Source organism: Tachypleus tridentatus, chromosome 13 (assembly GCF_004210375.1).
Source record: "Tachypleus tridentatus isolate NWPU-2018 chromosome 13, ASM421037v1, whole genome shotgun sequence".
Taxonomy (NCBI): domain Eukaryota; kingdom Metazoa; phylum Arthropoda; class Merostomata; order Xiphosura; family Limulidae; genus Tachypleus; species Tachypleus tridentatus.
In genome coordinates, this window is record NC_134837.1 from 221,296,279 (window position 1) to 221,319,877 (window position 23,599).

Consider the following 23,599-nt stretch of genomic DNA (forward strand, 5'->3'; position numbering starts at 1 on the left):
TTACACTTGACAAATATAAAAACATTTATACATACTGACATTTAATTATATTCTAAATTTAAATTATTTAAGTAAGGTTCAGGCTTTTTGAAATCGTAATACGTAACCTAATAATTTGGAGGCTTGTCCAAATATATTATAGTACGTAACAAGATGTATGTTAATCATTTCTCTGTACATCGAATTATTTTCTACAGTTGTAATCATTCCACACAAATACAGGTTTAACTCGTTCACATTACAACTTTCTTATCGACCTGAATAGTTGTGTAATTGAAGTAAAAGTCTTATGATACGGTCTAACACACATTATATTATTCTTAATTCTGCTGAACATGTATCATCCGCCTCTCCATGCAAACAATTTATTATTAAAATATATCACCTGAAGAAAAGACTTAAGAAACCATAACTTAACTGCACGGTAATACAGTTCTCATCATCTCAGCTCATATGATAAGGAATTTCACTGAAAGGAAATGTTATGTTATTTATGCGGAAAAGTTTTTAGTGAAATATTTGTGCTCTTCATTTGAGGTGGATTATAAGACTTTCCAGCTAAACTAAATACTATTAATTTTACCTCGCAACCCACATATGTGACTTTCATTAAATATTTGTCATTACTATTATTCTAAATCAAGTCACTGAGTGATTTTGCTTAAATGCAAACTAGTGTTATCGATAGAAGTTTGAAAAGTTTGCAAATGTTTTACTCAACGTTACGATGTTCCCTAAGAAACTTTCATTGTTACATTTTGCCTGGCATGTTTTGGTGGCTAAAACACTCAACTCGTAACTTGTGTGTCGTGGATTCGAGTCCTGTCACCAAGCATGCTTGCTCTTTCAACCTTGAAGATATTATAAAATCATTTCCACTGTCCTCTGGTAAAGAGTAGCTCAAGGGTTATAGGTAGGTGATGCTTACTAGTTTCTTTCCTTTTAAATTGTCATTTCAAAAGTCAAAAGTAAGGACGGCTAACGTAAATAACCCTGGAGTTTTTGTCGCTTTTTGTTTTGTTTTTTTATGTTTCATAAAGCCATTTTAATCAGTCGTAGCAATATTTATATTTCTGTCTAGTATAATAGTTTTCTGTCTAGCCCTAAAATTATCCTGATTACAGTTGTCAATAGCTAACTTTTAAATCTAACGGCAGGAGCGGATTGGCATTAAGGACAAGTTCGAATAAGTTAATAATCTGCATAGTATCTCAACAATTAGAATGATCAGAAGACAACTGAAAAAAACATAGATATAATACACACCCAATCACTATAAGACGTCTACGGTTACTAGTGAGGAGCAAAATTCTCTGTAACCGATATAATTAAGTGAGAAGTGAATCAAATGGTAAAGTGGGCTTCGTATTTATTTTTTATTATTTTAAAACAATTTGTCTGCTGAATAAGTCAGATTGATAAAGCAACAATTCTTCATGTTCTGTGAGTATTGGTTTACTGTGATGATTAAGAAAACTAAAAACACATAATTTACATACGTTCTATTTCGATTTGCACAGTTGTTGGTGAGAAGACGAATTTTCGAAACCATTATAAGTCAGTAAACCAAACTACAGAGAGAACCTCACATTTATTTTTGTGTCATACTTGTTTGTCGCTTTTAGAATTTCCCACAAAGTTATATCAAAGTAGACTGTAGTATTGTATTCCTCTAAACCACAGACCTGAGATAGCTAGTCAACAGTACCCAAATCTTCAACTAGTCTTGTCTTTATTGAACAGTGGGAGCTAACTGTTACAAACTGTTATAATGCACTAAGACCCCAAAAGTGCTGAGCGCATTTTTGCAGCAACAAATCGTGAATTTTTAGATTCTAGTTGACATATTTACAAAAGTAGGAAAAAGTTATAACTCTGATGTATCCAAAATGTATCTGTTCATACTATAAACTAATATCTCAAGCTAATCGATACCACCAGGATCATGCTTCAAGTTCAGTGTATAATGTGTTTCTATATAATCTGTTTTTAACCAGACACTAACCAACATATATACATATGTTTAGTTCCTATGCCATTTAAGACCGTTGGAATACCTGAGATTCTTCAACAGTTCTATTTGGTGGCGCCCACGTCCTATCCATGTAGCCCTCCCTGCTCTTAGGCTACTCTCTTGTCAGGCCTGGGAGAGTAAACATGTTCAGCGTCGTGGATTCGAACTCACGATATACAAATAGGGACTTGAACACCCTAACAGCCAGGCGATGACATCAAACATAATCAATCTGCTTTCTTATATATTTGTAAGTTCACAGGCTGAGGTGACATTTGTTATTTATAATCTATTTGCAATCTTGAATCTTTTAATCTACTGGTTGAAATTTAAGATTTGTTAAATTATCCCGTTTGTATAATAACATTCGACAAAAATGAAGCTGCTTTACAATATGAAATAATGGAAGCCTCAATATAAGCAATATATTACTACGTATTATAATTTATCTCAGACGAGTCTCCGATTTATTATATTACGTATGTTATGTATTACTATTTCAAACAACCAGAATTTTAAGTTTGAATTTAGCAGTTAATTAAATGTTAAAAAGTACCAAATTTATTATACTTGCCAACAAGATTGATATAAACAATTTTCTTTCATAATACGAATATATTTTAATACACAAACAACAACACAATTTATAATAACGATTGTTAAAAATATTTATCACAAATAATGATTTATGTACAAAACCTTTACAAACTTACAGACAATACTGAGTCTTATATCCGGTATAAAACAAAATACCTTATCGAAAATTCAGGTCCACAACAAGCAAGTTAGTTCTAAGTTGATATTGTCACACCTCGTTTAAGCTAACGCTGTCTTTTCTTGGCTAGCTTCGCACCTTTACAAGTTGACTTTTCCGGCAAAGATATTTAATGTCCTCGTAGAAATACTAACTTTCAAAGTCAATTCACTAATGTTGAACGATTTGTAATGCTCAAAATCTGGTCAAATTTCCAATTAATAGGCGTCACTGATAAAGCTTCCGAAGCCAAAAGCACACTGGCTGTAACCGACCAATAATAATCTTCAAATGCTGTCTTTTGGCTAGCTGCTTTCATACGAATCACGCGAGTATTTCGAAATTTGAAAAATGTTCGAAAATGCGCCGACGTTTTTTGTGAAACAAAAATTGTTGATTCTTACTCTCAAGAATCTTACACAAAATTAGAGAACTGGCGGGACTTGCTCAATACACAGCTAACAATATACGTCACATACAAAAGATAAAACTCTACTTAAACAAGTGTAGTTAAAATAAAGGTACAACGCTAAATCCATTACAATATATATATATATATACATGGGGTAGACAACAAAACGTTGCCCCCCTTTAAATTTTATTAATTTTGTATACCTTTTATAAGATAACAGAAAAATGTGTAAAATTATATGTGTTCAAAACGCACCCAAGACATGTTCAAATACGATCTGAAATCCTGATATAAACACTAGCTTTAATAAATATCTGAACTTTTCGTGATTTAGTTAAATTTTCACATATAAAAGTATTGTGCACCTGCTGCAGTTTCTTATATCTTCTTATAAGTTATAATAATATTTGTTATCTTACAATTACTACGAACTGTTAGCAAATAAAAAATGTTAATAGTCCGCTCTTAATTCGAACACCAAGTCTAATGACATCTTTGAGCTGAATATAGGATTAGAATTATTTTATAAAATTGAATACCTGTTTTTTTTAATCTGCATACTCGGAGACGTGATGAACAGTATACAGGTAAAAAGAGGAGATTAGGAGACAGTGTACGGTATGTTATGAGGCCAGAATATGTTATTAAGAAACTTAAGTATGGTGTGACCTAGATATTTTGTTTGATAGCTACTTTATTTTATTTTTTTTTTTTCTAATTTCGCACAAAGCTACTCGAGGGCTATCTGTGCTAGCCGTCCCTAATTTAGCAGTGTAAGACTAGAGGGAAGGCAGCTAGTCATCACCACCCACCGCCAACTTTTGGGCTACTCTTTTACCAACGAATAATTGGATTGACCGTCACATTATAATGCCCCCACGGCTGAAAGGGCAAGCATGTTTGGCTCGACGGGGATGCGAACCCGCGACCCTCAGAGTACGAGTCGCACATCTTAACACGCTTGTCCATGCCGGGCCACCTTTATTTTAAACGTTTGTGTATCGGAGCTATTTGTTTGTGTAGAAGAGTGTATATTAAGCAGAAGTAAAAAAAGCTATTTTTGAAGAGGGACATAACTAGATTACATTTGACAATAAATAACATAATGCTGTCAAAGCTAGGACAGAGAGTTTGGCCAAAGTGAAAATTTATTGTCTGTTTGAGATATATTGTTATAGAAGTTACGTTATGTTTGTTTGTTGCATATATATCTCGTATATATACAGAATTCTTCATCACAACAACTCTCAGAGAGGATTGTGTTTTTCTTATAGCAAAGCCACATCGGGCTATCTGCTGAGCCCACCGAGGGGAATCAAACTCCTGATTTTAGCGTTGTAAATCCGTAGAATTACCGCTGTACTAGCGAGAGGCCTTTTGATTATTATATTATGTATTATCATTCCTAGTAATCAGTGTTGTGTATAACTATGTTTATTTTTACTGTAACTTATTCAAACCGTTGTTTGTATTTTTTTTAATTTTACGCAAAGCTACACGAGGGCTATCTGCTCTAGCCGTCCCTAATTTTGCAGTGTGAGACTAGATGGAAGGCACATAGTCATCACCACCTACCGCCAACTCTTGAGCTACTCTTTTACCAACGAATAGTGAGAATGACCGTCACATTATAACGCCCCCCTCCCTGCTGAAAGGGCGAGCATGTTTGGTGTGGCGACCGTCAGATTACGAGTCGAACGCCTTAACCCACCTGGCCATGATGGGCCGTTTGTATTTGAAAAACATTTTAAGACAACTGTAACTATGAGTTGTTCAGTCTAACACCATAAGCCAGCTGACCTAAATCGAGAATGAGGCTTGAAATACAAAAAAAATGGAATGTTTCAATGTGTATTAATAATACAGGATCCAAATAAAATCTTGATTTTTGTCAAGTATAAGACTCTTTTTTATATGTATATTTATAATAAAGATATTGTAAATAAGCAGTTTATCATCTGACTTGTACGTAATTTTAGACAAACAGCAGTAAATCCAATGATTTACTTTTTTTAGAAAGTCAAATACATCTTTTTCTAGCTCAATCATAGGCGCAAGACAGTGGTCGTCAGAGTTGATGATTTATTTAATTCTGTATTGTATATAAAACCTCTGCGACTGGTGCCTGAGCTCAATATAAAAGTTTGGAATGATTATATTTCAATACTGAGAGGACATCTTCATGACTGTTGTTATGTATATTATTTCATTGAAGTTAAATTTCAAAGTGACTACGCTTTTTTCATTTCTGAATCATTGAAGGATTAGAATATCAGTAAATCTTTCTTAGTGTGCTGATGTGTCATTAAACAAAACGTCGTTTTACAGAAATACTGGCCTAACCTCAGTTTCCCAAACATAATTCAAACAAGTTTGTGAATTAAGTGCTCAAATTGCAACTGTGTGAGGCTTTCATGTCAGTTTTTCCACACAAGTTTGTCGAAAGCTATGTGTATATCATTTTATGTTCACACACAAATGTCTACCCACGTAAGGCCAATTCTTGCCATTTGTTCCATTATCCGTAAATGCTATGCATGTTTTTTGTTTTATTTTTTCTCAATATGAAATTGCCATTTTCCTCCTTCAGGAAAGTTTCCTCTTTGAATGAGTACTAAAGATAATAATTAATTTCCAACACCCCAAATGATCTAATTTCATTTGGATCATACATCAATTTGGCGAGCTGCCGATAAAAGACGCCTGCTGGCTTATGAAGAACAAAAAACATTGTTTTACATTTACATATGAGTTGTATATTCTATAACAGTATTATTTTAATTTTATATTCTGTTTCGTGTTTTTCGCAGCAGGTGTTTGAACTATTTTTTATTGACAGAAAACGGTCACATAAAATGTTTTTTTTTTCTCACAACGACCTCTTTAAACACAGATGTCATTCATCTTATGTCACACTGTGCATTCACTTTATATCCACGCCAGCTCTTTTATTTCTCTGGCTTGTTTTAATATTATTTCCAAACTTTTCAAAGAAAGGTTTTGAGCTTCGTTTAGTGTATTAGAGTAAATAGGAGTGAGGTCAAAAGTTTATACAGGTAATACTGTAAATTCATTATCAACTTGTACTCTAATAATTAAACCATCTGAAGTTTGCTCTGGACGTTGTTTTGATCATGTGCTTCCACTGAAAACATGTTGTTGTTGTTTTCTTTTAAAAATTACCTGGAAAGACATGTAATAAATGTACATTGGAATACTGCTGGGATAAAATATGTTTTAATCCTGTCATCTGGGTTAATTGGATCGTACAACGTATTGCAAATGCAGGATTCTCAACATGTTACATTTTAGGTTTCACTAATTTCACGTCCTGCACGTCTCTTAGCTTAATACTATAAAAACTTGGATAAACCTGCCACTGCTGACGACATGAAATCTTTGAAACAATATTCAGCACTGTTTTATAATGAAACAGTTGATATAGGACAGCTGCAACATGAACACGTGAACCTTTCCTTGCACTAGAATCTCATACTTTACTATTCAACAAGAAAATTTACAACAGAAATGAGTATATGCTTTATTATATTAATCAGAAATTGATACTTTATTATAATACAATAATATAAAAAATATTTGTTTGCAACTCTCTTCAGATAATCAAATTTCATTCATTAAAAATACGTTTTGAATAATATAAAACAAAATTACTTATCCCAGTCATGAACTGTAATATACATTTAATGTTATTTCTTGTATATACAGCACTATAGATGCACAAACCCAGAGACCAATGAACATCTATTTATAAACCTTAGTTAATACTTATTTATTGAGTTTAAAAAATCTCCCGCTGTGACAGCTGTAAATCTACGGATTTACAACGCTAAAATCAGAGGTTCAATTCCCCTCGATAGAAAAAGCAGATAGCCCGATGTGGCTTTGCCATAAGAAAACGTATGTACGAGGGCTGTTCAAAAAATACGCGGACTGACGTCATAAAACAAAATCTACTTTATTTAGAAGTTACAAGTCTGAGACCCCTTCAAAGTACTCTCCTCCCAACGCACACACTTATCCCAACGGTGTTTCCATTTGTTGAAACAGTCCTGGTACCCTTCTTTTGTAATGTCCTCCAGCTCCTTCGTCGCATTTGCCTTAATCTCGGGAATCGTCTCAAATCTTCTTTCTTTCAAGGGTCTTTTAAGTTTGGGAAACAAGAAAAAATCGCAAGGAGCAAGGTAAGGTGAGTAGGGGGGTGGGAAAGAACAGTGATCGAGTGTTTGGCCAAAAACTCACGAGTTCTGATGCACACATTTCGCAGCAACGCGGTGCATCTTCAATTTTTCGGTCAAAATCTCGTAACAAGATCCAACTGATATCCCACACTCTTCAGCAAGCTCCCTGACAGTCAGACGTCGATTTGCCCGCACCAGGGTGTTGATTTTGTCGACGTGTGGGTCGTCAGTTGACGTGGAAGGACGTCCAGGACGCTCATCATCTTCAATGGACTGTCGACCATCCTTAAAACGTTCATGTCACTTGAAACATGCCGTACGCTTCATAGCAACATCACCGTAAGACGTGTTAAGCATAGCAAAAGTTTCAGTCGCAGATTTTCCAAGTTTAACACAAAATTTCACAGCAAGTCGTTGCTCCTTCAGGTCATTCATTCTGAAATCCGCCAAACGAAAAACTCGCACTTCACTTAAAACCGCGTAGCTAATACACAAATGAAGATATCTGCAATCGGGAAATGGCGTCGTAATCAGCTGATATGTGCGACACCAAGCGGATTCCCCTGGAACCAACTGGAGCCGCGCAATTCAAACAGTCCGCGTATTTTTTTGAACAGACCTCGTACATACATGTATTTAAAATTATAACCTTATATTTCATCGTAAATTATACAGTTAAAATAATTGTAAGAATGTGGGGGAAAATAACAGAAATCTACATGTATTTTAAAATATCACTTCAAAAACAAAACATTCATTACATTCATTGGTAATTATTAGTAATTAACACTTGTTTATAGTGACGAAGTCTCATTCTTGTTCAATAACTTAGAACATACTTTTCATCACAGCCTTTGTTTATTAACTTTTACCGAACAAAATATAACAAAAATGTCAATTTTATTAAATAAATGTAACTGAAGTACTGTACAAACATTGTATAAGTGTTCCAGCCACTCCTATTCTACGTTTAATTAGTTATGTTACAAAATTAAATTATGCTAATCATGAGGATGAAGTTTTCCTTAATCCAGTCAGAGTAACAGCAACATTCGATATAACAGATAAGCCCTTTAGGACCTGACTTAAGTCTAAATTTGATACTAGTAATAAAAAAGTTTCTGGTTGTTACTGCGGGACTAAAAATATTCAATGTCGCCCCCTCTCTTTATCAATGTATTGATCAAAAGTGAAGACACGTAACCTTTTGGGACCTAGTACTGTAATTTAAACTACTACAGAGCTTTATTCATAAAATTATGTACACAAAATACTAAATAGTGAGTTATAATTCTCGAAATAAAAATTACAAACATGAAAACGAATATAAAATTACCAGACGTGCAGTTTTGGAAGTACGTCAAATGTAACAGACGGCCGATCCTCAACATTATGCAAGTAAGACTGACACATAGAAAACTTATAGCTTTTAGTGAGACATTTGTAAGACGCTTTCTAATGTATCTGAATGATTGATGTATCGCAACTGAAATTCGAGGTACTGACAAACAAAATCGGAACAATGACCCCCCGTACTAGCGGCTAGCGAGGCTTCTCCTGAACACACTACTTCTTTGGCTTATTCATAGACGGCGATGTTGAACGCGATATCAACACCACTAATTGTCACATTTCTTCCTAGATGGCACTGTAAAACTCTGATTATAAATATTAATGTAAATTAATGTTTCAAAATCTAAAAATATTGATTAAAATATCACAGGTTGTTCGCCAGTGCACTTGGCTCTGACCTGTGGCATTCAACATTTTAAAAAAATATATGTTCAAGGGTTCAATATGTTTCTATATTTATGATATTTTAACTGACAACTTGTGGCTCTTAAATAATTTAGTGGTTGAATATAATTAGGTGTAATTGTTTCTGTAATAAAAAGATAACTTATCCAACAAAGTAAAGGGGATTTTATAAGTAAATGATTGTTTCATAACGTTCTTCCGCATTGGTTACAATGAGATATTTCATATATTCTTTTTTTTCTTTTACAGTATTCGAATGTGGGTTGTTTGTAGTCAATGCGTAACATGTTTGACTGTGAACTGAGAGTTCAAGGTTTGAGATGCGATGCCGTTAAACCCTCTCCGTTCTTTCAGATGCTTCTGTGTTGTGATAGTAACAGTCAGTCTCGTTATTCGATTCAAAGAGCCGGATAAATTGATTTTGGCGGTGGGTGCTGCTGAAGAGATTGCCTTCCATTTGGCCGGTAATTCATTTGACGTTACAGAAATGTCTATACATGAATTATTAGGATGTTTGACTGGACATTTAGCCCACTGTGTTTATGAGTGATTATACCGGGAATGACTAATACTTTACTTACTAACCTTTATTATTGTTTGTACATTATTATTGCTTGCGATTTATGATTAAAATATTTAATATAACGCTTAAAAAAAACATCCACTCATCTTACAATATCATGAGAACTAAATGCCACTTTTTGTACTACCCGAGCTAAGTTTCTCTGAAGACAGGTATGTATTATATTACATGAGGCCAGGTAGAGAACGTTAATGTTTAACCCGGCATGGTCAGGGGGGTAGGAGCGCTCAACTCGTAATCTGAGTTTGAATGCCCGTCACACCAAACATGCTCGCCCTTTCAACGTAAAGGCGTTATAAAGTGACGGTCAATTCCACTATTTGCAAAATTTAAAACAAACAAACGTTCATGTTTAAAACAGTTAATATAAACGCCTAAAAAAGTGTCTTAGCTTGCGCAAGAAAAGCAATAATTTTGATTTATTTTAGACATTTTAAATCATTTAGATAAAAAACTACAATTCTTATTAAAATAACGAAAATAATGTATTGATGTAGATGTTTTTATTATTACTTATTCAGATATTTATGAAAAAGCGACAAACTCTTGATTTCAACGGCGTTCATCCAAAATATGACAAAATAAATATTCATTTTCCATTTGCTAAAGGAATTATTGAAATTACTGGTTAAAACACCAGATATTATTTTAAACTTAGAAAAGTAATTTCTTTTTATGAAAATGAGTTATCCGATAGACAATAACAGCGTTTTGGGTGCAATCAATTTTAGTACTTCAAAGTAGAAAACACCTTAAAGCTTTTGCTATTTATCACTAAATAGTTGTCATGTTTTGAAAATAATGCTATTAAAAATTTTGTTGAAATCCAATTAGAAACACTAATAAAATATAAACAAGTAAAGGAAATTTTTTGGAAAACAAGATATTCAACAGCAATACCAGTATCATAGGTGACCCTAGACGTTTTCAGTTATGCCTTTTATTATTTAATGAGAGTTAATAATTGTATCTTCGTTGGAAAGCTGTTATCTTTAACAAAAAATTGAAATATGATAGCGTACAGATAGTAATTGACTCGTAACTTTCAAGATTTGAAGAAGTTTTAGTTGCAACTGTTAACAATATTAAGCTTTAAGGTGCGTGATATATAGCTATCTTGAAGTGAGTGAAACTGTTTACAGAGAGTGAATCAACATAAACACCAAGTGAAAATTAACTTGTTTTTCAGTTTCTAATTATTCACCATAACAGTAAAACAAATACGTGTTTTAAACTTTAGTTGGTTATAGACCTTACAAAGGAAAGTAGGGGAAACTTGGACAATAATTATGAAGCGTTTTACATTAAAAGAAACATTTATTTTCATTAGATAATTATTCATTTATTTGTTAAAATTTTAAACAAGCATTTGGATTTGTTTAATTATCTGTTACTCCTTTAATCACTTTCTGAGATATTTATTATTTTTATAATCGTATCAAACGAAGATGAATCGATATTTTTACCTTTAAAATTTGATTTTAGGATTTGTTTTACTCATTTCGTACTGTTTGATACCCAATAACAAGATTGAAAATGCATGTTTCAGGTGAATATTTATAGTTTTCTCAGTATTAATCTTCTTAAAGCTCTGATTTATAATACAACAAATATTTACAAAAAAAAAGGATCGATTGTGAAATTTAAAACAATTCCAAGACTTCTGTTTGTTTTTTTTCATTATAATGTTCGAACGTTTCCCTTTCAGTCTTGAGATCGCATTAACTTCAATTTGTATGAAAGACTCGTTTACCTTGATATTAAAGCAATATAACATATCAATATTTTGTTTCGTGAGTATCAAATGATTTACTTTTGTGAGAATGGAACGATGTTCTTGTTATCGGTACTGACAGTTCGTGAATGGCATTTTCCTTCTTCAAGGAGTCCATTGCCAACTAACGAATGTTTAATCATATTTACCCCGGTATGCTATCAGTATAACATCATGATTTTCTATTAAGAAAAACTGTTGTAATGTTTTCCTCAGTTGTGGATTAAATAAGTTGAGCTTGTTTTCTATGTACACAAGCACACAAACACAACAAAATTGTAAGTCCAACATCGATGTCGAAAAGTTTAATTAATTTAAATTTTCTTTTTTTTTTTGATGAATAAAATATAGCACACACCACGAACTAATACACCGTTTCACTGTAACACGAGATCGAACTTGAAGGGTAGCATTCTGACTGTCTAAGGTTGTTACAGCCTTTAATAACCAACGCAATGTATATTGTTATTTATCACCTGAACCTAATTCCCCTGGTGGACATACATATATATCTGTGCTTGTATGTTAAATTAGTTTATGATAATTACATATTCAACCCATAGTAGTACGTGATAATTTTATACAGTATTATCCCATGTCTTATTTCAAAGTATGATTTATATTTGATTTTCTCCTATTCAATTTAGAATTCATTGTATGTACATGGAGTTTCATATAAACCCGTACACGCTATCAGTATGTTACGTAACTATCTAGATATTTACTGATTTTGAAATAGCTGCAATCACTTTATATTTCATATCTATTACCTATATCCCACGCCATTTCATGATACTTTGATAAACTCATTATGAATATTTACGTTCACTTTCAAACAAGTATGAGATTTTGTATTTGTTTATATGCAATTAAAGCCCCATTTAAATTTTGGTCGTTATATTTATATCTACGTATGTCAGTTATTTCCATATGTTTATACAAAATAACGCGTTTGATAATAGACTGAATATTAATTTGATGAGAATAGGAGCAGAAGATGAATACGTTATTATTGTAACAAAGCCAGTACAGTAACACGTTTCAAACACACATTTCTGTTTATATTTTGTTTGTTTTTGTGAAAGTTATATTTCTTTTCAAAGGTAAATAACATTTCAGATCAAAGGAGTAGATTCCATAGGTAGAGCCAGCACAAACGCAAAACCCAATGGTCTTATTCATATTTTAATAAAATATTTTATTCATAATACAGTAATGTGTACCAAAAAATTAAAAAATTGCTTAATATTCTCTATTTCTAAACAGGATCAACATTCGTTTAATAATGAAAATCGTTTCACGAACATCTCCAATTTCAAGTGTAACAGTATTCTTCTAAGAGAAATATTAGTACTATGGAAATTTGAAGTTCATTGAACATTCCAACATAATTATTTTCAAATCTTAAAATGTATTATTGTAAGTCTATAAATATAATTTCATTGGCAGACAAGCTCGTCAAAGGAAAAAGGTGGTTTTATCTCTCAGTCGGATGCACAACTGAAACTCAGAGGTACAGTAAATGTTTCAAGACGCTCGATCGTCTTTCAACAATAGTAATGAAAGCCCTTTTTTGTAGCTACGCAGCATATTTCGAAAAATACGTTAATATAAACAGTTAAAACTATATTAGACTGGGTTCAATTCTAATTTTAATACTTATTTTAAGGATCAAGTACTGATAATATAATCGTTGTAACGACCGGTTTTGACAAGAGCTTCGAATGCTTCATTTACTTCTGAATTAATGTTCTGATGTACTTGAAATCCAGTATGTGGATAAATCTTTATTCTTTGAAATGTTCCTAACATTGCAGCTAATATTTCTCGCATCGTTCCTACAGCACGTGTAGGGTAATGGAGCAAAGTAATTGGAGGTGACGTCACCATGACACGTAAAGACGTCACATTTCCTGGCCATTGTTTCATAAAGGTGGCGTACGTGCGACGTTCCATATACGGTGTATGAACAAGAATAATGCTCGATGGGTTAATGTTGTATTTCTTCATAATTTTATACGAAAATTTAACGTTTTCTCCTGTATTTGTAGCTTGACTTTCTATAATAATTCGATTTTCTGGTACCCCAATATCTAGTGCCACATCACGGAAAACGTATGCTTCAGGTCTTGTCCATTTTCCTGAAATGAAATTTGAATACTTTAAATAAAAAATAAATTAAAATATTTCCTGCTTTCAATGTTCGTATTTGAAAATTACGCAAGCAATCAAATATAATATGCGTTCTAATATACTAGAGATGTAAATGGTCTCATTCGGACAATCAGCCAAAGTTTTTGAAATTTATTTCTCTCTTTCACAAAATCGCCAAACTATTTTGTGTCAAATTGCTTTCCTATAGATGATAAACGTTATCTCATCCTCGCGTAATGTTTTTTTTATATGTGAATTATTACTTTCCTCAGTAAACGGCACTAGTTACATTTTCAACTTCACACAGTTTTGGTTTTATTCAGTGTAAAATTTTGGTAAACAGAAGAAACGAAGTCTTACACTGCTAAAAAGCGCAGATAGCCTTCGCGTAGTTTTGCGCGAAATTCAAAAACAAACATTTTGTTACAAAATCGCATTTGCATATTTATCCTATATTCGAAGTGAAAATCCAATTTTTCGTCTTTCTTTAGTCGTTTCAAGGTATAATTCGATTAAAACGTCAAGGGGCTACAAATGACAGGAAATTATTTTAGAGGGTGTGTAATATTCTTGGGAATGAGAATGAAATATAATAAATATCAGAATCAACTTGGCAAATATTTCACAAGTAACATCCTAAGATATAGCATTATTTTGCTGTCAGTTGTTTGCTGGCACAAATATTTTCATATTCTTGTTAGAAAATAAAGTGCATTTAGTTTGAATACTTCAGGTAGATTAGAAAAGAAAGAAGGAAAAGGTAGTTTTCAAGTCGAATACATTTACTAAAAGGTAATTAAATACTATGTAAATTAATTTCCAAAGTACTACAGTTTATATGAGTAGCATCATTTCCCTTTTAATTTCCAAATTACTACAGTTTATATGAGTAGCGTCATTTCCTTTTTAAAATTTTTGTATCAACATTTCTATTTACTAACTTTTGAAACAAAATTAATTACCATGATGGCAATTAACTCTCTTTTGCAATTTTATAATGATAAGAATCGATAATTTTTATTTAGAAACGATTTTGTTTTGTTTTTGGAATTTCGCACAAAGCTACTCGAGGGCTATCTGTGCCAGCCGTCCCTAATTTAGCAGTGTAAGACTAGAGGGAAGGCAGCTAGTCATCACCACCCACCGCCAACTCTTGGGATACTCTTTTACCAACGAATAGTGGGATTGACCGTCACATTATACGCCCCCACGGCTGGGAGGGCGAGCATGTTTAGCGCGACCCTCGGATTACGAGTCGCACGCCTTACGCGCTTGGCCACGCATTTAGAAACGAAAATACAGATCCACAATCCCGTACCCGAAGTTATAAAATTTGAAAAGCTCCGAAAACGGAAGTTTTATTGTGGAGTGTGGAGCGTCAGTATAGCAGCTGACCCAACTCCACACCCAGTTGACCCACGTCACTCAGGTGTGACGTAGTGGCGTGGCCCAATTGCCCAGCGGTCTGATTGGCGCGTCAGTTATGTTTCAGAGCTCCTACTGGTTACATGTGTGTCTGCTGTTCGCTGATATTTTTTTCTTGCTTTTTATTTTATGACTTTGTGTTTCATTTCACTGTGAAAATGTCAAAAAGAGCTGCATATATCCCCATGGGTAACAGTGAGAAAAGGAAAAACATATGTCGTTATCAATAACGCGGAAAGTGGAATTATTGCAGAAGCTTGATCGTGGTGTGTCTGTGCGGCGTCTTACTGAAGAATATGGTGTTGGAACAACCACTGTATATGACTTAAAAAACAGAAACATTATTTTATTTATCAGTATATAACTCTATAAATAAACTGTAGTAGTATATATTGTCTTTATTTAATACACTTAGTGTGAGTATTCATAAGTTTTTGCTGCAATATTAATGTTTGATTATGGGTGCTGCCCAGGACCCTAATGGGGTGATACATTTGTTTTAAAATCAGAAAACTTCTGAAACACAACTAGCCCCAAGGGTTTCGGAAAAGGGATTGTGGACCTGTAATATACAGACAACCCATGAAGCCGTTGACTTCTAATTTGATTTTATATCAATTCTTACTTTTCTGTATTTATTAGGCCCGACATGGCCAAGTAAGTGGTTAAGGCACTCGATTCATAATCTGAGGGTCGCGGGTTCGAATCCCCGTCACACCAAACATGCTCGCCCTTTCAGCCGAAGTAGCGTTATAATGTGATAGTCAATCACACTATTCGTTGATAAAAGAGCAGCCCCAGAGTTGGCAGTGTGTGGTGATGACTAGTTGCCTTTCCTCTAGTCTTACACTGTTAAATTAGGGACGGCTAGCGCAGACAGCTGTGGTGTAGCTTTGCGCGAAATTCAAACCAAATCTATATTTATTTATTTATAGCTGGAGTTAGACGGGTGAAAAAACAGTTGTTTGTCACAAAGGATTGGAAACTGTGGTTAAATTTTTTCTAGCCTAATAAACATTAAAAGTGCAACAAAAGAATCCAATACTGAAAAGAAAGGCACGCTGTTTTCAAGCATTCTATCAATATGAAATCAGATGGCGTACAGCCTCCCTCATATCACCCTATATCACTGTATCATGCGTGGTGGTGATTGATCAAGAAATGGGGAAGCTTATAAGGAATAGTTATACACATATATGAACATTTATTTATATAAAAGATGCGGGTTCCCAACCCCAACCCTTTCATGGCCTTCCTCATGTTGTCCTGTGTCATTGTGACAAGTCTGATGGTGGTTGACCAAGAAATGTGGAAGCGTATAAAGAACAGATTCACATACGTACTGCTGTTTATTTATATCGATTATATTACTCACTAAGCCTCGACTTTGGGAATGATCTTCACAGCATTAAGAATGGCACCTTTTCCAGAGTATTAAATTTTTCGTTAGAAACGTTAGACTTATGCTATTAAGACTGTTTTCCTAAGATATATTTCTAATTGATATTGGTAATTTTTAAAAATCCTACCTTTCGTCATGTTGCCTGCTTTTCCTGAAATTACAAGCCAGTCTCCGTAACCTTTGAGATAAAGACTACCAGCATACTCAGCTGTTCGAATGTCATTGTTGCCTAGTAACAAGATGACGTCACTCTGCAGTACAACAGTTTTTATTTTATTTTATTTTAAATTCATAAATTTAAAATGAGAAATCGTACAAAAAAAACCTTCAAATAAGTATTTTTCATGTATGAAGAATGTTAGCAAATTTTGTAAGTGGTTTCGGTGAAAAGTCAAAATAATTTTTATTGGAAACTTTAAACACAACAAAAATGGATATAATAATTTAAATGATTGTTATGCATCACTCTTATATATTTTTCGTGTGACAAGACAGTAAAAAAGTACAATAAATCAATAAAGTATGAAAGAATATCTTACTAAACATATCACTAATGAACTCCATAAAATGGTAAGTATGTAGATGTGTCGTCTTCAAATATCAGATCAATTAATCATGACTGTATATCAGAACGGCTGGTATGGGTATTAACATTTAACCTGAAGATGACCTAGGAAGGTCGAAACGTTGTTCTCTCCTTATAAATAAAAGTGTTAATACCGATACCACTGGTCTGAGATACATTTTTATTTCAAGTGGGTTTCTTGTCATAAAGAATTAATCATGGCTATCGCCGTGATAATCAAGTAATTGTCTAACATGCATATCGTGTACTGTTTAGGTCATCCGGATTATATTTACTTGGTTTAAAAGTTAACACTATGGACAAGAAAGTAAACATTACATGGCAAAACGCTATTTCGACAACTATGATATCATAAAATTTATTTTCAGTTAATAATTCAGACTCGTCAGTTAAAAAAAGGTGTAGTATAAAAATCAGTGCACTAATTAAAAAGTGAGTGCTCTGAAATAGCGATCACAAATCTCTATTTGACAATAATTATTATATCACAAATACCTTTTAACATTACACTAATCACTTTTTTGTACAGATTCTCATAAAACAAAATGGTTTTTCAAGTTTCTTTTTAATTGTGTTGTATGCATTCACGTTAGTAACTCTGAACTATACATAAAACCTTTTTCATTTAAAATTTTGAAACTTGGTTTGATTTCAAGTCGATGTGAAAAAGTAACAAAACTTAACTGTAATATTATAACATTATTAAACATTTACATGTTTAAATTATTCAACAAAACATGAAAAATATGTGATTTTTCAGTAAACTTTGAACTTATGTGTGGTAAAATTCTCTGAGTGATTATTTTAGCAGTATTATCCTTAGAGTGCACAATATGGAAAGTAGTCTATATTTTCACCCTATTCAAACTTTATTTAAGAAAGTGATCAGTTGATATTTTAAGTAACGTATTTTCAAACATCTCAGTAAATAAGTATGCTTATTAAATACGTGTATTAATTTTTAGATTTATAGTTAATAAAAAGAAAAAAAATCATTTAGCATTACTTATAAGGACCATGACAGGCCTATCGACTTTCAAGTATATTTTACAAAACTATCTGTCAAATATTTTATGTGTCAATGATTTTGCTAGTTAGTGATGTATTCATACTAGGCAAGTCACAAAAGATGCATAAAAAAAAGCCCGTCATTATAACAGTTAATTGCAATCATTACTACTGGGATTTCATATTTATTTCAAACAAAAAAAAACAAGTGATGTAACCTAATTTTTCGCCAGTTCCTTACACTGTTGTAAAATTACTCAGTGTAATGTAATACGTTAACCCTACTGGTAGCGAACGATGTAAACAGTAAGATAATCTAATCAGCTTTCTACATTATTATAATAAGTTCCATTTTTCCTTACATATTTTAGAAAAAGAGTTTAATCAAAATATTTATGGGATATTCTTGGAGGACTTTATTTCATGACGTGAACTGGAGGCAAAGAAGCTAAGTTGGAATGCAAAACCCAATTAATGTCTCTTAAGCCTTATTATTGTTATTGCTTCGAAAGGAAAACCAACTTCATAGCCCATTAACTTACTCTAATCAGTACCTTCGATTAAAATATTCAGTGCATATTGTAATTACAACAGATGTAATAATAACACAATTTATCGCTATCAACATGACAGTTCTAATATATTGAACGGTAACTGCTTTGTTTTAGTTTTGATATATACCTTTTTGAAATCGTGATGGAAAAGCAAGTACTCCCACAAAGTCTTAGCGTGAATCAGATCTTCATCTGATACCAGTTCTTCCAACTTAAGGTTAGCTGACAAACTCTCCTGCCTATTTTCTCCCTCCATTACTGTGTCTATGGCATCTTGCGGCGTTTCTCTGCGAAGCATCATGGACCCTCGGTGATTCAATAAACTACACAACTACAAAGAACATATGTATAATCTGTGCAGGCTTGAATAATCGTTGAACTAAGAGGCTTAGAAACTTTCTGTTTCCTGTTCATCAGAGAAAACAATGTTTTATATCGCTGTTGCAAAAATGCTGTACTTCTTAACGTCATGAGCATGCTTTATATGGCCCGTTACGTTATAAAGATCGATTGGGTAATACCTGTGCAAGTGACGTAGAGCTAGTATGAACAATGTTGATACACTTCAGACGCAATACGTCAGAGGAAGAAGAGCAATACTTCGATTACAAAATACATAATAAAGCATCCTGTACGATAATTATTTTTATGAGACCAATTTTTACTTCACAAACATTTCCGTGAGACAAAACTAATTAATACAGTGTAATGTTTGACATTGTAATGGTGTTTCGACATACAGTGTAAGTTCTTTTATCAAAAAGTGTTATTTTCTTAAATATGTGATGTCAACAAACAGTACATAGAAATACTTTTAATCCATTTCATAATTTTATTCGTCTACAAAGGATTTACCTTCAGCACTATCAATATTTCGCACCTGCCTCTGTTAAGTATGTTGAAAGAGTCTTCAGAACAATTGTATATATTTGTTATTCTTTAAATTCCCTACTTAATATCTATATTTCACAAATTACCAATTTTATTTATCATTCTTTGCGGTGTGGGTCTAATTTAAAAAAATAGTCAAAAGGACAAGAAAGATGGCTTTCCTTAGTTGTTTGTTTGTTTTTAACTTCGCGCAAACCTACACGACAGCTACCTGGGCTAGCCGTCCCTAATTTAACAGTGTAAGACTAGAGGAAAGGCAAATAGTCATCACCACACACCGCCAATTCTTGGGCTACTCTTTTACCAACGAATAGTGAGATTGACTATCACATTATAACGCCCTCACAGCTGAAAAGGCGAGCATGTTTGGTGTGACCGGGATTCGAACCCGCGACTCTCAGATTAGGAGTCGCACGCCTTAACACGGTTGGCCATGCCGGGCCTTAACAAAAGAAGCTCTTAAACTAAGAAAGAGAAGGGAAGGAGAAATTGAAATGTGATTAAAGTCAGAGTTTAAGAGTATTGTTAAAACTAAAAGATTAATCTGTGGAAAGCCTGTGCTTATTTTTGCCTCAACAATGTAGATTAATTTTCAGTTATTCCATTTTTTTATTCGAATTGATGTCAATAAATGTTTTAAAGTTTTAATCATAAGATATACGAAAAGACAATGCATATTGACAAATAATATATCGTTTAGAGATGTACAAGTAATTCCAAACATCCTTTTCTTTCACTGAATGTATCTACACATCTACACCATCTGAAACATATATATATATATATCCTGCATTAAATTGCCAATGATGAGATCGAAACTTCGAAGTTTATATTAATGAGACGCAAGTACTTGGGAAAATTACACGAAATGTCGAAGAACAGGATGACGTCCATTACGAAAGGAGAAGGATACATCAGCGCGTGATTGGTATTTCCTGTATCATCTTCTCATATTTCAATAGCTGAACATTGTTATTATGTAGAGTAAGTTAATCACTTTGTGTTTTATCATTTGAACCGGGAAATCCTAATTCTAGATGTTTGCTATAGAAAATTCCTTTATTAAATATGGCCGTTACACATTTATTTTAACATCTCATGGTAGATAAACACTCTATTGATAGATAGATTTTTGCATAGTATGGACCTCAGTTTTGTGCCTGGTTTTTGAATAAATTTGGTATTAACTGGAATGTCATATTTTGTTACCAATTTTTGCCAAACTACACTGACAAACACCACACCAACATTATTTATAAAATACAATGTGATAACTGCCACGACTTCTATATTGGAGAAACAAGTAAAAAAATGGAAACCAGATTCAAAGAACATAAAAAGTCACCTTCACACGTTTTCGAACACTGCAAGTCAAATAAACACAACATAACCATAGAAAACACTCAAATACTAAATAAAGAAACAAACATAAACAAACGCAAAATTAAAGAAGCCTTACTTATACAACAACTTAAACCCAAAATAAACCAATATAAAGGAACGCCTTTATACCTATATTAATATAATAAAATAAATAAAATTATATATTCAAACATCTAATACCGCCATCTACATTTCGACACACAGTTACACAACCCCTTTCAAACATGTGGTCAGCTTCCGGTCAGTTAACTCTTTCTTTGTGAACCTGACGATGACCGAAGAAGGTCGAAACGTTGTTCGCTCTTCTATGTAAAATATTTTCTCAACCCAAACGAGCCGTTTTTGCATATAAATTTCTCAACAAGTGGGTTTCTCGACATCACTGATAGATACGGTTAGCCCAAAAAGAAAGAGAGAATCGTTCTAACCAAGATTTGCTGGCCAAGAAGGTGAAAGAAAAGAAACAGAAGTGCTTCAGAGATAAAAACACTTTCCAAGAGTATCGGCAAAGTTCAGTAAATCAGCATTTTCCGTGTAACTGGAGAGCAAGATAGAAAGGAAATGGGGAGCTTACATCCCTTTGACCTTCTGAATCGTGTGTCATATGGCTTTGAAACTGGTAATAGAAGAGATGCTGGTTGTATGATTAATCCAAGATCCCTTCTGGCTTTGACTTCAGACCTGCCAAGTGTGGGCTCGGGCCCATTGGAAAGCAATGCAGTTTGAACGAGTTGGGTACTTGTGAAAGGTATTTCAAACTCATTTCTGAGCCTTCTGTGTCTGTTAGCAGGTGGAAGACTGCCATGGATGAAGATATCATGGGAAACGTTTACAGTTTTAGGGGACAGAATGAACAGCTACTTGAATAATATTCAATTACTAACTCAATACAGTCATTAATAGATGAAAGACTAATGACAGTAGGATATAGTTCTGCGAAAGAGGTGAAAGAAAGCAGGTGAATCTGTTTCAACTTTCACTGCAGCACTCTGGTCAGGTGGCACTGATCACAGCTCCTTCTAAACAATAAGAAAATTATCATTGCCCAATGATCATGTCAACCCTCCAAAAATAGAGAAACAAGATAGACATATCAAAAGCAGTGAATGACTATGTGCATAAAAATAGGTCTTTGTTTTATTTTAGCAAAACCACGTGGGGCTATCTGCTGTATCCACTGACGGAAGTCGAACCTCTGATTTTAGTGATGTAAATCGATATACTTACAACTGTACCAGCGGAGTACAAAAAATAGGCAAATGAACCAGTATCAAAGACATAAAGGTTGTGATCTAAGTGCGTAGGTTTCACAAAACAACTCCTCTCACCAATATCAACACCACCACAGAGGGAATTGTATCCATTAAAGTCTCCTGCATTAAAAATGGAGACAACAACTACAAATAGATAGAAGACTAATGGCAGCAGGATATAGTTCTGAGAAAGAGGTGAAAGAAAGCCAGTCAGTCTGCTTCAACATCACTACAGCACTCAGTTTAGGTTTTTTGGTTTGTTTGTTTTATCAATGAGCACATCAAGGTAAGATTCACTTAAATATTTCTGGGAGACAATTAGAGAGAACAAACAATTATATAACATTAATATGCTCCCCAAGAGATGAAAAAGAAGACACAGAAGTTGTTTAGTTCTCTTGTATAGTTGACACATAGATGCTTGGTGTGAAAGATGTTAGTAATCTTATAGTGAGTAAAAAGCTCAAAAACTTTGCCTCTGGAACCATTGGGAAGAACATCTCTGAGAGAGAGCTTGGAATTGGGATGTGAACCCTATTGCGGGAAAAATGTATGGAAACACTTTTAGAGAAAGAAGAAAGTAAAATCACTTGTTGTAGTCTCCTTCAACTGGGAATTGAGGGATTATTGAAGCTTCCATTCAATAAACCTCATGTTCAAAGACTGACAACAAATATGAAAGTCCTCGACGTAAAGGAAATAGGTAGAAATTGTTTAGTGATAGAATTGTTCCTGATACTGAAAAATGTGATACTGAAGACAGATACTAGAGGAACTCCAAGTTATTATGTGAAAGAACACAAAAGGGTTGAACCCACAAGAACTTGAAATCACCTTTCATGTAACAAATTAGAATAAAACTGGGTAACTGGTCATGCAGCTCATACGAATGGTGTCATACCTTAACATAGTGTCATAAGCCTTATCAAGATTAAATAAGACAGAAACAAGACTTTCTTTCTTAAGCAAGTATTTCATAATTGATATTTAATTCGAATCAGGTGGTCCATGGTAACACACTGTCGAAGGAATTCGCATTGGATGGAATCAGAAAAGATGATCATTAATTATCCTCTCTAAGACCTTGTAGAAATAGTTAGTCAGAACAACGACGATACTTAGAAGGTCTGGTTTGTTTTGAATATCGAGCAAAGCTACATAAGGACTATTTGTGCGAGTTATCCCTAATCTGGCAGTGTAAGACTAGAAAGAAGAAAGCCAGTCATGACCACTCACTACCAAATCTTGGGCTATGATTTTACTTACAAATAGTGGAATTGACCGTCACATTATAATGCCTCCACGGCTGAAAGGGCGAACATGTTTGGTGCGATGGGAATTTGAACCCGCGACCTTAAGATTATGATGTGGTCATACGGGCCATTACTTAGAAGATGAGACCATTGCCTTCTACCGAGCATCAGGAAAACATTCTCCTGATAGATCCAG

The 23,599-nt window shown here is 33.6% G+C and overlaps 1 protein-coding gene across 1 annotated transcript; it reads right to left on the reverse strand.

Annotated features, from left to right (window-relative positions):
• Positions 1–12,668: 12,668 nt before the first annotated feature.
• On the reverse strand, positions 12,669–19,134 carry LOC143238616 (uncharacterized protein SCO4629-like). Its single transcript, XM_076478987.1, has 3 exons — positions 18,751–19,134; positions 16,603–16,726; positions 12,669–13,635 (listed from the first exon to the last, which is right to left on the reverse strand). The coding sequence occupies exons 1-3, from the start codon at positions 18,922–18,924 to the stop codon at positions 13,166–13,168; spliced, it is 768 nt and encodes a 255-aa protein (XP_076335102.1). The 5' UTR covers positions 18,925–19,134; the 3' UTR covers positions 12,669–13,165.
• Positions 19,135–23,599: the final 4,465 nt, after the last annotated feature.

Bases quoted from the DNA above. Each gene is read 5' to 3' on its own strand.
- LOC143238616 (XM_076478987.1), bottom strand. From the start codon at position 18,924: ATGATGCTTCGCAGAGAAACGCCGCAAGATGCCATAGACACAGTAATG. The intron at 16,727-18,750 runs GTATATATCAAA...GTTGTACTGCAG, and splicing joins TCCATCACGATTTCAAAAAG to AGTGACGTCATCTTGTTACT. The intron at 13,636-16,602 runs GTAGGATTTTTA...ATTTCATTTCAG, and splicing joins AGCAGGCAACATGACGAAAG to GAAAATGGACAAGACCTGAA.